Genomic DNA, 14,131 nt, shown 5'->3' on the forward strand with positions numbered 1-14,131 from the left:
CTCATATCTTCTCGCCTCGTTCACGCTCTCCCTTTTCTCTCTCTCTCTCTGTCTTCTCTCACCCTCTCTGTGAATCTTGCGCTCTCATATATTTGCACCAAACCTCTCATTCTTTCATCTCAATACATATAAAAGAGAATTGATTTTGAAATTTTGGCGCTCAATACCGAACACTCATTTGTTTTTGTCTGAAAATCCATAGATTTCTCTTTCTGATCCGATATCTGAAAACTTGGCATCGAACGTAAAAGATCTGATCTCGTACATAGTAATCTTTAGAATCGATTGATCCTCTCTCTCAGATTAACTCGAGCTTCTGTATCCTCTGTGTTCTCTATCTTAGGTCAGCCCTTCGTGCGCCATTCTTTTTGAGATCTTTCGACGGATTAGGGTTTTTCTTTAGTCATATTCCTGAAGATCATAGCTTAGGGCTTATCCTATATAACGACTCGAATAGAGCTGACTTGATTTCGCAACGATAAACAGGATATTTTGAGATCGAAAGAAGTTCATCTGATAACTGGAAGTTCTGAATCTGTAAGGGGACATGGCAGATCAGGTATTGGAAGGGAGCCAACCGGTAGATCTTTCCAAGCATCCTTCTGGCATTGTTCCTACGCTTCAGTAAGTGACTCCTTAAAATTGGTTTTCGATTTATATATTTTTTTGCTTGATTATTAATGTCTGATCTTGTAAGCCTGGCCAATACCTGATTTGGCGAAGGAGACTTAGGGTTTTGTTCATACCAGGAAATTCCTTCTTATTCTTCCTCGTTTCCCTTCGATGAGTTGGTGGGGGAGCATAGGAACATATGTATTAGCAAATTCATTGCAAACAAGGGTTCGGAATGCTTTACTTTGGTAGTAATCACGTCGCCGTATATATAGGCTCTCTGTTGATTATTCAGTTGCAACCACGGATTGTAAGAGTGGATGTTGTGTTCATAACGTGTTTATAACCTGAATTTTACTAGAGAGAGCAACTATAAACTCTTCGATTAACGAATAACAGGCAAGTTACTGATTGGTCTTAGCGTTTCTAGGAGGATACCGTGGCTAACCAACAACAGTTGGCTTGAATTTAATTCATTGTCAACTTTTATTCACCTAATTGGCGGATAAGTTGTTATGCAACTTTGGTCACTCAAGTATAGAAGGTGGACTCGTAGCTGAGATTCTAATTATAGATTTTTGGATTAAGTATAACCCAATCTCTACTGGACATCAGTTGACTGGCTAAGGTTTTCTTTGCTGGTCACATTTATTTTTTGTTCAGTTAAGATGTGGCGCTGGATACAGGGGGTAGCTTTGGTTCTTTCTGCATATTGGAGGTGAATAAGGCTTAGAAATAGTAAGAGAACTCCAAAACAAATATGAATCAAGGACTGTATTCTACTAAGGATTGACTAGAGAGTCAATGTTTTTGTTTGTGGTGCATCTGTTTCTTTGTTATGTAGTTCAGTTCATGCATCAGATTTGGTCTTACTAGCTGGAGAATCCTCAAAAATCTACATGGTATTTATATGAATGAGAACTAGTGTCATATAGTGCATTGCAATATGTAGATAGCAAATTATCAGCACATGTAAGAATTCTACGGACATGTGTTGAAACTTCATCAATGCACTGACCTATGTGAAAAGGGAGAACATGCTTTGTGTAACATTCCCAAATAATTTTCTTTCTTGTAATCTGTAGTATATTTTTGTGATATTGAATTTGTAGTGCATGTTTTAGGATGTTGCATTTCTAGTGTTGATTTTAAGTAATGCGCCTCTTTATATTACCGGCAATGGCAGCTGATATGGTATTTTTCTTGTATGCAGGAACATTGTTTCAACCGTCAATTTGGATTGCAAGTTGGATCTTAAGGCTATTGCATTGCAAGCACGTAATGCAGAATATAACCCTAAGGTTATAAATCCTTCAAAGAATTTATGGCCCGTTTATCTACCATTGCTGTAACCATTAGGACTTTAGATTACTGATTTTTTGTATAAGCTCTTGCATGCAATGAGTACCTTCTTGATTCCCAGTTTGGTGGTTGATTGTCAACAAACTTGGTGTTATTCTCTTATTCCTCAAATGAAAAACATTATGGAGTGTTATTGTGCTTCAGAGAGCATGTGATGTGATTTCTTCCCAATCTGATGTTGAATATTTCATTAAACTTGTTAGAAACCATGAAGAGATCAGGATTCTCAGTTTTATGTTATTTCTGTTCAGAAATTTATGTACTTACACACCTTTTGCTTTTCCTTTTCCTTGCAGCGTTTTGCTGCCGTAATCATGAGGATAAGGGAACCAAAAACCACCGCATTGATATTTGCATCTGGGAAGATGGTGAATAATCCTTGAACCGAGTATTTTGACTCTTGTAAATTTTATCTTATATTCTCCATTTCCTGTTATTCATCATCTTGTGGTAATCTCTTGTTTTGTTATTTTGTTTCTTCTTTTTTCTGTTTTTTTTTTTTGGTGTGGCTTCTTGTCTGCTGTAGTCACTCAGGTTGCCTTAATAAATGGTTGATATGTAAGAGCAATTTTTTATGGGTAATTGTATTCCAATGTCATGGGTTAGTTTCATTGGTTCATTTTGCTGGTTGATAGCTGCAACCAGTTTATTCATAATCCTAAAACAGAAGAGGGGACAGGAAAAATGATTTGTATGGAAGTGCATAGTGACCTCTTGTGCTGATAATTATGTGTAGTTACAAAGTTACAATGCTTTAGTTTTTTGAGGATATCATGGTTTCTATAAGCCAGCGAAATTTATTCTAATTGATCTATGATGTAATGAAAATAGATCAAAATTATCACCGAAGTTGTCAAAATCAGACAGCTAGGCAGCCCCATGCAACTGAGGCCTCCTATACACTTCAGTGCCAACGCAAGACAAGGCAGCTGATGGATATAGATCACCACATTGGGCTTCTTTTCGGGACAAAAGGGGGGCACTGTTGGCCTGAACCAGGGCAGAAAGGCAGGCTGGAAACAGGAAAAGACCACAAAAAAAACCATAAAAAGAAGTGACCGGGGCCGAAAGGGCACCGAGGCCAAAGAGGGCCACAAGGGAAACATGGCAAGCAGGAGGAAGGGCAAAAGCAACACCAGGGCAAAGTAACGAGCAAGAAAGGAACGAGCGGGGACGTAAACAACAGTAGCAAGACTTTCCAGTTGGAAAAAGCTGGAAGTTACCAAGTCCCAGCGTACCCAACAATAAGGATGAGTTTAGTACTTCACACTTGGCCCCGGTCAACATGGCTGCCTTAATAAGAGGGAAGAGGAGTCAAAAGAGGAAAAAGGAAAATTGATTACAAATTACTAGTTACAGAATATAGACAAATGCAAGGGTGAAAAGAGAGTAGAACACAGTGCTTCATAGGGAAGAGGATGTGGAGAAATTTAGGGTTTTTTTTTTTTTTGTTGGGGTTGAGGAGGGTGGTGGAGGCGGGATAAAACCATAGTTAGAGAAGAGAAGATGAATAAGGAACGCGGGGAAAAAAACTGGTTTTTTTTTGTTGGAAATGCCAGAAAACTAGCGATGGACTGCAGATTCTGTTGCTTGATCACAGTTTGAAGAATAAAGATGATGAAACCTGTCACTTATGAGGGTTTGGATGCAGTGGGATTATGAGAGACGGAGCTGTTTTACAGACTTTTGTACCCTTTAATCCCGTGTTACACCGGTGCATATTTGCCAATGATAAAATTTGAATTAGAACCAAAAAATGCTGCATCATGGCAAGTGTTAGAAATATACCCATGTTATAGGGTGGACTTTCCAACTCTGGAGTCTTAAAAAAGGTATTGTATTGGTCCTTATGTGGCATATGTTCTGTAAGCTTTTTTTGCATTTTCTGAATATGACCCAGCGGGTTTTCCTGCCAAGTTTCCCTGCCTCACTGGAGCATATGCTTTAGATCATTTTTAAACTTGGGATGTGAGGATTCTCGCTTTTGTGGAGCTTCTGCATTTCTTTTGGTACTTCAATTTCTAGTGTTGAGGTTCTTTGGTTAGAGAGATCCATTTTTTACTGACATTTTCATCTTATTCTTCTACTTGCCTCTGATCTCTTCCAGTCTTTTTTATTTTTCAATTTTTTATTCTGTACTGAATGTCAATTTTGAAATCCTTGACTTGGTTCTTGCTGTTCTTTATGTCTGAGCTGCAAATCTCTAATGATGGTTTTTTTTATTTTTAATATTGATTGGATGAGCACCAACCTCTGCTGTAGTTTTCCCTTGTCTTGCTTGTAGTTTGAATTTAAGCTAGTTGGATTTCATGTAGTTTTAGGTCTTTGTTTTCCAATGATTTCACATTGAATGTTTTGTCTGGTTAAGCTCAACTCATAAACAGAAATCACATCAAGTAATTTTTTTTGTTTGGAGAAGTCGGGTTTTGGTTATTTTCAGTGAATTCTGTTTATAATCTGATTTTGTTGACTTCTAGGGGATCCTGGTAGTGGTTCTTTCTTCTACATTCATTTCTATGACCTTGAGTTGCATTATTATGTTCAAAATTTCACTCTATCCTGATTTGTATAAGCCTACTGCTTTAGGTCTGCACTGGAGCCAAGAGTGAACAAGAATCAAAATTGGCAGCAAGAAAGGTACTTGCATCCTGAGTTTGAAAATTTAAAAAAATGGACATAGTAAAATTACATGTGATTATTTTGTTATGTTGTCTGATTTTCGTTTGATGATGCTGTTATCGTTGTCTTTTCTCTGTTTAAGTCTCACTTATTACTTTTCTTCTCAATCCCAGTATGCTCGAATAATTCAGAAACTTGGTTTTCCTGCCAAGTTTAAGGTATTTTCTGTCTGTTTACTTGTTAACCTTTGCTTTTATCCATCTAAATTCTCAAGTTATGCTTCTTTGCTAATATTTTTGTATTATGTTCTGCAGGACTTCAAAATTCAGAACATTGTTGGCTCCTGTGATGTGAAATTTCCCATTAGGCTTGAAGGTCTTGCGTATTCTCATGGTGCCTTTTCCAGTGTGAGTCAAAGTTTCCTTCATGAGTCAAGATTCCTCCCACCCCTCTCGCTTTTTCACTTGTGTACCTTAGTTACACTTTAAGCTGCTGTCGTCTTTCATTTCTTTTTGAGGAAAGGATTTAGTTGATCTGTTTACCATCTTGTGTTTTCATTCATTTGATAAGCAGTATGTTAGTCAACATCCTTAATGTTGGTGTTTCTTGGGTGGCAATATCTTTGAATTAAGTAGATTGAAGATTGGTAGAGGGTAATTGGCAAGGGAAAGATCTCCCTCCTAGAAGATAGTATTTATAAGGATGTGGTGTGTAAGCCTTGTGCTAACTGGAGAATTTGACATAGGCATTCATTGGAAATGATAAGTTGGAAGATTGCTAGATAGGTAAATTCAGAGGGAGATAATCTCCTCCTAGTAAATAGTATTGTTAGGGCTGTAGTGGGTGAACCTTGCAAACCTGAAAGCCTTGATACATTCATTAATTGGATTGTAAGTGTACCCAGATTTGTGTGTGTAGTTTTAAATGACCAGATGTTAGCCCATCTTTGTAGTAGAGGAATGATTGGGCTTGCCCTGGACCCAGATAGTATTTGAGGCTTGTTTCTGTGCCATTCTCCACCCCACCCCCCTCTTCTTATCTTTCAATAACCACATGTGTAGGAGTGGACAATTGTATTTGCTCCTGGTATATTTTGCTTTTCTGCTTTTTCCGAGTTGGTTCTTATTTTGAATGCAGCTGCATCATGTTGGTACAGTATGAACCAGAGCTCTTCCCTGGCCTGATCTATCGAATGAAACAACCAAAGATTGTCCTGCTCATATTTGTGTCTGGAAAAATTGTTCTCACGGGGGCTAAGGTGATATACAACTTCTTTTGATTTTATTTTCTTGGTTTGTTGGTTCATTTCTTTTTTGATTGTCAGTGGGCTTTACTGACATCTGCAATGTTATGTTTGATATTCCAGGTTCGGGATGAAACATACACTGCCTTTGAGAACATATACCCAGTTCTTACAGAGTTCAGGAAAAGCCAGCAATGGTATGTCCATTTTCTTGGTTCATGCACTGATTTCTGGATCTTGATCTTCATCATGCCTAGTGAGGTATATGATAAACTTGCATTGATGTTTAACCCTGATGATACTAGTGTAACATACCTTGTACATTTTCGATGAAGGCCTTAGATGATTTGGGTGTGGTAGTTTTTGTAGACACTATTGTGTAGAGGTGTTTATATCAGTGTTTCTACAGGAGATGGTAGAAATAATTAGGCTACATTCTTTTTGGTACTTGGAATGGAAAAATATTCCATGGTTTTGAGGAATAGGTATTTGATTAATTGTGAAGATTGGCTATTGACACCGAGTGAACCTATGTTGGTGTATTAGTACAGGTAATAGGTAAAGTGTGTATCTTGAGGAGGGGCGAATCCTGTTTTGATCTGAATAGGCATGGCTTATGGCAAGCCCCACTATTAAATCGATGAGCTTTTGTTCTGAAAGCATTCTCTCAAGTATCTGGATGTAAAAGTGCTACTTCTTTAAGTTGGATATTTTGTCAACGCATCATTTATACAATAATTCATTATTTTATTTCGTGGTGAAAGTGAGCCTAGAAATGGTAATCTATTCTTGGTGTTTTTTGTTTTAAATAGTAAGGTTCAGTCCTTAGGCTCTTTTTGGTAGCTATTTTTCATTCTCAGTTATTGGGAATTTTCATAAATTTAAAGTGTTTTGCATCTATTCTCAGTTTTATTTTTATTTAAAAAAAAATAGAAATTCCCCAAAATTCATACTAGACCATTTGTCCATATTTTTCTTCTTCTTTTCTCACTTCTCACTCTCAAACCCTAACATCACTTCAGCTAAAACTAATGCTCTCGGTAGTGGATACTTCTCAAGTTCTGCAACAGATAGTGTCATTCTAGTGTAAATTTTTTTTTTCATAAAATCTCTTGATTATTTATTATTTCACTCATGTTGATCTTTTATGTTTTGCTTTTTTTTTTTTTATGATTTATGATGGGATTTACATTAGGTTGTGTTTTAGATAGAGAATGTTCAGGTTTTCTAATCTCCCTCTCCTTGGATTTTTTTCAACGGAAGTTGTGTTTTCCTCAACTCTCTTGTTCTACCCCATCTTCTGCCTTCACGGTTCAATAGGTGAGATATGTAGGTAACTTCTTTGTTTCGTGCACATTACTCGTGAGGATCTATTGCTTCTGATCCAACTCTCAACCTCTTTCATTTTGTTTTCCTTCCTGATTCTCTCTGTAATTGCTGTGTAAACTAGAGACAACACAATCCTATTCTTGCTCATTAATTTTAGACTGAAATCTAGATTTTTCAACGAAACAATTTTTCAATAAAGTTGTGTTGGGAATTAGTTAGATGAATTTTTTGGAAATTTTGTCCATGTTGAAATGCATTTGAATTAATGCTGTTGACTTGGATTATAAAGTTGGATCATTTGGAGAATGAGAATTGATACCAAAGAGAGCTTTTTTAAGTTTTTTTTTGAGCATGTTTACTGGTGGAGCGCTGCATGCATACATCTTTATTTTAGTCTAAATGTCCGAGCTGGATTATTGATCTCCCTCTGTTTATGTTGGCAGATAACCTCCTCCGTGCCTCACAGCTTGTCATAAGGACACTTTTGGGGGTAGAAAGAAGTTTGGCGTTGTGTTGGCGAGGGTGAAATCAACTGTATATATAAGATAAGAAGAGGCTGATATTGCGGGCTCGCTTCATCAGATAATTTAAACATGACGTCTGCGGGGCTTTTTGCGTTTGGTCAAATATGTTCCTAACCCTTCTACGAGTATATGTACTAGTCTAGTGTTATTACCTATGGGGGGCTTTGTACTCGCAAGGGTGTGGGGTCTTAAAATAGGTGGGGTGGTGGTGGTGGTCAGGCAAGATGTTTAGAAGGTGGTTTTTGCTGTTGTAATCAAATTCGTAGAAGAGACTTTTTGTTAATAAGAAACTGGCTTCTTTGGCTTTCGGATCTCCCAAAGCGGTGAGCGAGTCTGGTTCATTAACCTTTCCCTAATCTTCTATTTCATTCTCTGGTAGTCTTTTGTCTGAAAAATATTGTATTCTCATCCCATGGGCTTATGAGTGTTTTATTTTATTTTTAATAGCATAGTTCATTTGTTGACTTAATAAAACTCAAAAGGGCTCTCTACCTCGTACGTTGCAATTTTTTGGTAATCATCTCGTGCGTTGCCTTAGTGTCGGTTTTTCTTCAGCCGGCGACAGGTTTGCCTAATACGAATTGCTTGCTTGCCAATGAATTTGCATTCGTCAGTTGAGGACGCATATGCGTTTTCATTGAAGTTACTTTTAAAATTGTTTTTTAGTTTTTATTATAAAGAAGAGATTTCACTTCTTCTCTTTCATTTGTGATTTTTCCTATAGGTTTTTGTGCCCAAATTGAAAATAAAAAAAGAAAAGAAAAAAATTTATTTACCAAGAAGAATTAGTTTAGATTGTTCTAAGCATCAACAAATGTCATTTTAATATTTTGATAGTTTAATTTTATTGCAACCAGCACATACTGTAAACCCTGATTCTATAAAAATATATCTGAACATCAATCTCAGAAAACCCTCGGTTACACTTGTAAATTTTACTGCTATTACTAATGGTATAAATAATTCAGAATCTGAAACATACATTACTGGTATTACTAATGGTATAAACAATTCAGAACCCGAAACATACATTCTTTAACTCTTCAGTTCTGGGTTCTCCACCATCCATTGACTCAGTGCTTATAAAACAGTTTGCAAAGGACCAGCTAAATAAAAGAAAAAAGAATATTAAGGTTTGAATATAAGAATTGTGTACGCCATTAAAGTATCTTTCAATTCATATTCGTCAGAAACCAATTCGTATTCATCCAGAAATCAGTTCGTATTAGTGCCTTGATCCCTAAAGATAAGAGTTTTCTTGTACCCCAGGATACCCAAGAAATCCACCTTCCTCTACCTGCAGCTCTGTCACCCGTCTTATATTTTCTTTGTCCCACACCATGAAGGCAATTCGTATTTTTTAGTTTCTTCCCATATCTCAATAGTGTTATTCAAAACACCTTATTTTCATATATTTTTCAAAAATTTTAATGATAATATTATGTTTTTTCAAGATAAACTGGTAATGATCAAAAGAGGAAAAAGAGGAATGACTAAGGATATACCTTCTATTCTATTTTTCCCCCTTTTGGCTTAAAGGGGCTATGAGTTTATGTTTATAGGCGAAACCATTATAAACTTCACTCCAAAATCTCATGCATAATGAATGTTCAAGAAGTTAGGGTAGTTACAATGGTAAAACTTTATAATTAAACTTAAAATTCCTGATCATGTGTTTTATGATGGGTGACATGCTTAACAAATGCGTTGTGTAGGGCAAGTACAGGGTGTAGCTTTGAGCTTACATAAGACCATTTTTCATTTGCCAAAGAAAAAGAAAAAAAAAAAAAAACATAAGTTAAAGATTCAATATTGTCACTTGTGTTCAAGTCGAGATTTGCTACCAATAAAAACTTTTTCAGCCTAAACAGAAAATTATTTAGAGTTTAATAAATATTTCTGTAAAATTATGAACTCATGAAGAAATAAATGTAACATGAAAGGAAAAAGAAAGTTCTTAAGACTAATGCCAAGGAAAACATCAATCCAGCAAAAGCACCTATCAAAAGGACTGATTTAATGAAATGAAGTCTCTGAACAAGCAATCCCTGCATCTAGGCACTTGATTGTACAGAGTCTTGACTGCATATATATGTCAAGCTTTTAGTTGAAATTCCATAAAGTCAGAATTCGATCCATCAATATTGAACTAGAAACTAGTATATGATGATCCATCAAATGCACCAGATGGGTGAAACGTGAATCTGCAATAATGTTTTTGTTATCAACCAAAAACTTTGAATGGGAATTTGTCGTTTGAACTGAAGCATAAGGACCTCAATTGGACCAAGATGGTTCAGCAAAGGCTTTTCGGGAAAACACACTTCTCGGAAAGGTAATCCTCTGAGAAGCTTAACAAAGGGTAGAGCAGTAATAAAGCACTTCTACTCCCATAAGGACTTTTAAGCAAATGTAGAAAGTCCCTCAACTTCTCTTCTAGCATTTAATGTGTACGGAAGATCTTTGATATCCCGCTGCAAATATAGAAGCTTCTGATCAATTCAGAGCTTCCCTCGAGCCCAGAGATGACAACTCTTTCGCTCCAACAATCATGGGTCAATGTCATGACAGGATAACATTGACTGCTTATCCATTGACAATATCACACGACGGCAAGACAGCCGAGTCATCAAGCTTGTCTCTCAAACCTCTCTGACGAAGTCATCTCCACCTTCCACTGGAAGAAATTTCCATCTAAGGGCTGTGACATGTCTTCCACCTCAACAGGTGCAAATCAACTATATATTCTGAGAAAAAGGCAGGAACAAGTAAGAGGATTCCTATCTTTACAGATATAGGACAAATTTTTTTTCTCTTCACTCTCCAGGGAGATTCACTCCTGGAGGGGGACCTCTGCTTTCATTATCTGGACTAACTTGATTTTCGGAGGTGTCTACCCGTCCCCAGAGAGAGTCCACTCTAATGTTTGATTTTGTCTCGGGGGCATGGTTTGGATCAAGGATAAGCTGGGTCAAAAACAAGCCGAATGAACTAAGAATTCATCTTTTACACCAACAGTTTTCATCACAACACAATTTATAAAGTGAAAAAGGAAAAACATAATTCTATTTAGTGCAGTAATTTCGGGTAAAGAACAGTGAAACAGTGTAATTTCATTAATTAAAACAATGGATTGCATATTTCGACTCAAAGGGATCTACCTCGTACGTTACATTTTTTTGGTAATCACCTCGTATGTTACCTAATGCCTTACTGTCGGTTTTTCTTCAGCCGGCGACAGGTTTGCCTAATTAAGCTCGTTGGATGGATTGCTTGCCTATGAAGTTGCATTTGCCAATTGAGGACAAGTATGTGTTTTCACTGGAATAAGTTTAAGTGTCACACCCCACCCAGCCGGATCCGATCATACCCGAATACCTGTGGGGGTGATACACCGCAAGACCTAGGTTCAGTGACAATTCCATACAACACATGATATAACAAAATTAAAAGGACAAAAATAATCAAGTTCAAGTATTAAAGTCCAAAATCCTAAATATCGATTACAATCATCCAAGGTTTAGAATCCAAAGTCATAAACATTAGAGTTTAAAAGAAAGTCCATAGTTTGTTCGTAGCGGAAGCCTCTAAAGAATATTCTAATGGAAATCGACTCCATAAGAAGAATCCAGACAAGAGCATGACGCATCATGCGCATCCACCTCTTCCCCGATCATGCTCTCATGGAAATCACCCACCGAAGGATCCTCCACGGGGGCGAGGTCCTCATAACCTGTAGAGAAGTCTAAAATATACACAAATAAATGAGTGAGTTCATAGAACTCAGTGAAGTTAACTAACATCCATGTCATGCATTCATCCATCATTTCCACATCATAAATATAAGATAAGCATGTGATTAACAATATGGCCAAAATAATGTAAGATTATGATATGATATTCCTAACTCTATCATGTAGTCTCTATGGTAGACACGCTTTAAGTATAAACACCAATCTCCTTTGGGCGGTCTCAATCACTCTCCCTCAACAAGAGACGTCTATTGGGTTCTCCGCGGTTGTTGGGTAAAGTCCTGTCGATCTATGGCTAGCCCAGTGCAAGGTCATACGGTCTCGTACTACATATGGTACAGATATCTCCCCTCATGCCTAGTGCCCTTTTGGTTCGATATCTTCCCACCTATGAATGGAATCCTCAACGGGAGGCATCTGTTGGACCCCATTCCTTAACCCAGTGGTTGTCCACATATAATATATAGGATGCTCTCCATGTCCTCTCACGGATTGGTTACCAGTCTTGAGCGTCCAGGAGCCCTTATATATTATATGCAACTCTACCTCTCTATGATGATAGTGGGCCTGTTCGACATCCAGGACCCAGCCACTAGCATCACGGGTTAACCGGCTTCAATACCCCTACCGGAAGGGTAGTAGTACTCATAAGGATTCCTAGCCCAACACTTCTAGACACCTATCATTTATGCAATTTAAATATAGGTACCATCACATGGGGTCACTAGGGCAATGGGCGAACCCACAACCCCAGTTGACAAGATCAATTGAGAAGAATAATCACATTCTACATCATCCATCACGTATGCTCTCATGTCGTATACACCATCAATATAAAGTTTCGAATAAAGAATAACATTCAACATCAAGCTTACCTTCCGTTCGCTCAAAGTCACACACAAGTATATATTGGTGGCTAACAATTTAGAGATGTTCGTATTACTAAATAAATACAAAATAATGACATTTAATAATACACAACATGGTTAGTCAATCCTCACCTTCCAATTCGATTCCTTTCTAAAATTCACCGATTTTGGTCACAAGAGTAGGCGATTAACTCACAAAATTTCCTAATCACACAAGAAGATTAATAGATACATATTAGAAATCATATGGGTTTCAAAAGAGTCCCTAAGATTACCCAACAAAACCCAATCTGACGATTATGTTCAAACCCGCCGTTTTAGACCTATTTTCGGCGAAATATCAATATTTCGTTATCGATTCGAAGTCGAATTGAACGAAACTTTGGGAATGCCTATTTGGCAGCAAAAGGGTTCTAACGGTAACTTCAATTTGATCTAGTTCCACTTCAATCAAAAAGCCCCAAATTTTGGCTCTCGCGAGTGCTCTCGGCTGGGTCTAAGAGCCAAAATGCAAAATCGTTTGCAATGACTCGCATAAATCACATACAAACCAAAGGGGAACAAAAATGGAACTATTTGCAAGCATTCAAAACACCTATCATGTTACAACTACTCGAATCCAACATTTATTGCGAAGAACTACTCCTAAAACTAAGCCCAAAGAAGAGGGTTTGAAGAATCTTACCTTTCCTAACGATTCCGCCAAGATCCGGGTGTCGGCACGCTTCCGAAAGGTTGAGAACCTTCTTCTCCCTTGGTTTCTCCTCCTCCTTGAGCCTCAGCCTCGTACTAGCAATGTAAGATTCGAGTATGAGTGAAAGAGGGCTTAAAAATAGGGTTTAAGAGTGAAAAACCCGATTCTGCCCCGAACTGGGTTGGGGGCGGTCGACCGACCATTCAACCGATCGATCGACCGGTCATGTTTTGGAGGGTCAAACAAGGTCCAAATTGGGAGATCTTTGGCTTGTTAGAAAGGTCTTTCAAAGATCTAATCATGGGTGAAAATACCTCGCCATTTGGATTCTCCATCATCGTTTTATGGACGTGCCAATATCGCCTTTTAAAACCTTCATGACTAAGCTTCTCCCTCCTCTTAAATTCCATAAGAGGTGTCAAGTCATCATTAGGGTCACTCACTTGCATTGGGTCCACTCCCAAACCTTGGGCTCGACTCGGATGGCCCACAATTGTCGTCAACTTGAGGCCCGGGTTCGCGGTCCTGAAAACATACATGGTTTAACGGGTTAGAAATCCGAGGGATTTCACATTAAGTGTAAGTGTATAAAATTAGTTCTTCTTAGCATTGAGGCTCTTATTCCCAAAAAGTAGAAAGAAAGAAAAAGAGGGCACATTGAGAGCCCTCATGTTGCACATGTCAAGCTTATTGAAATTACTTTTGAAATAATTTTTAGTTTGTATTATTTTTTGTCTATCATATCTGATTTTTTTCTATAGTTTTTTGTGCTCAATTTGAAAATTAAAAAAGAAAAAGAAAAATTTTATGTACCAAGAAGAATTAGTTTAGATTGTTCTATTTATATTGGCATAAAATTATTTATTGTATTATATCAGATAAATAACCATTTAAAATTTTATCTAATAAAGTGAAAGATTTTTTATTTTATTTAAAAAAAATATAGTATATTGAAATTTTAAATGGTCTCCCAACAAGTGACAATTTGACCCTAGAAGTAGAACCAACTCAACCCTATCAATTATCCATAGCTAATACTTTAGAAAAAGCATTTTTTTTCGAAGAAAAGCTGATAATATGATTTTTTTTTTTTTGGGTACATATCGGACTTCATGTGATTTTGGAAT

At 37.2% G+C, this 14,131-nt stretch overlaps 1 protein-coding gene across 2 annotated transcripts; it reads left to right on the forward strand.

Annotated features, from left to right (window-relative positions):
* On the forward strand, positions 1 to 8,128 carry LOC149001288 (TATA-box-binding protein). Of its 2 annotated transcripts, XM_089137173.1 has the most exons (10): positions 1 to 343; positions 487 to 624; positions 1,826 to 1,913; positions 2,271 to 2,342; positions 4,561 to 4,611; positions 4,767 to 4,811; positions 4,908 to 5,000; positions 5,750 to 5,851; positions 5,960 to 6,033; positions 7,609 to 8,128. In XM_089137173.1, coding segments are annotated over exons 2-10 (603 nt in total). In that variant the 5' UTR covers positions 1 to 343; positions 487 to 547; the 3' UTR covers positions 7,610 to 8,128. The 2 variants fall into 2 exon arrangements, with proteins under 2 accessions (XP_088993299.1, XP_088993298.1); XM_089137172.1 differs by having other exon boundaries at positions 1 to 624.
* Positions 8,129 to 14,131: the final 6,003 nt, after the last annotated feature.

Source organism: Hakea prostrata, chromosome 10 (assembly GCF_041222555.1).
Source record: "Hakea prostrata isolate BN-2017 chromosome 10, UWA_Hpros_2, whole genome shotgun sequence".
Lineage (NCBI taxonomy): Eukaryota > Viridiplantae > Streptophyta > Magnoliopsida > Proteales > Proteaceae > Hakea > Hakea prostrata.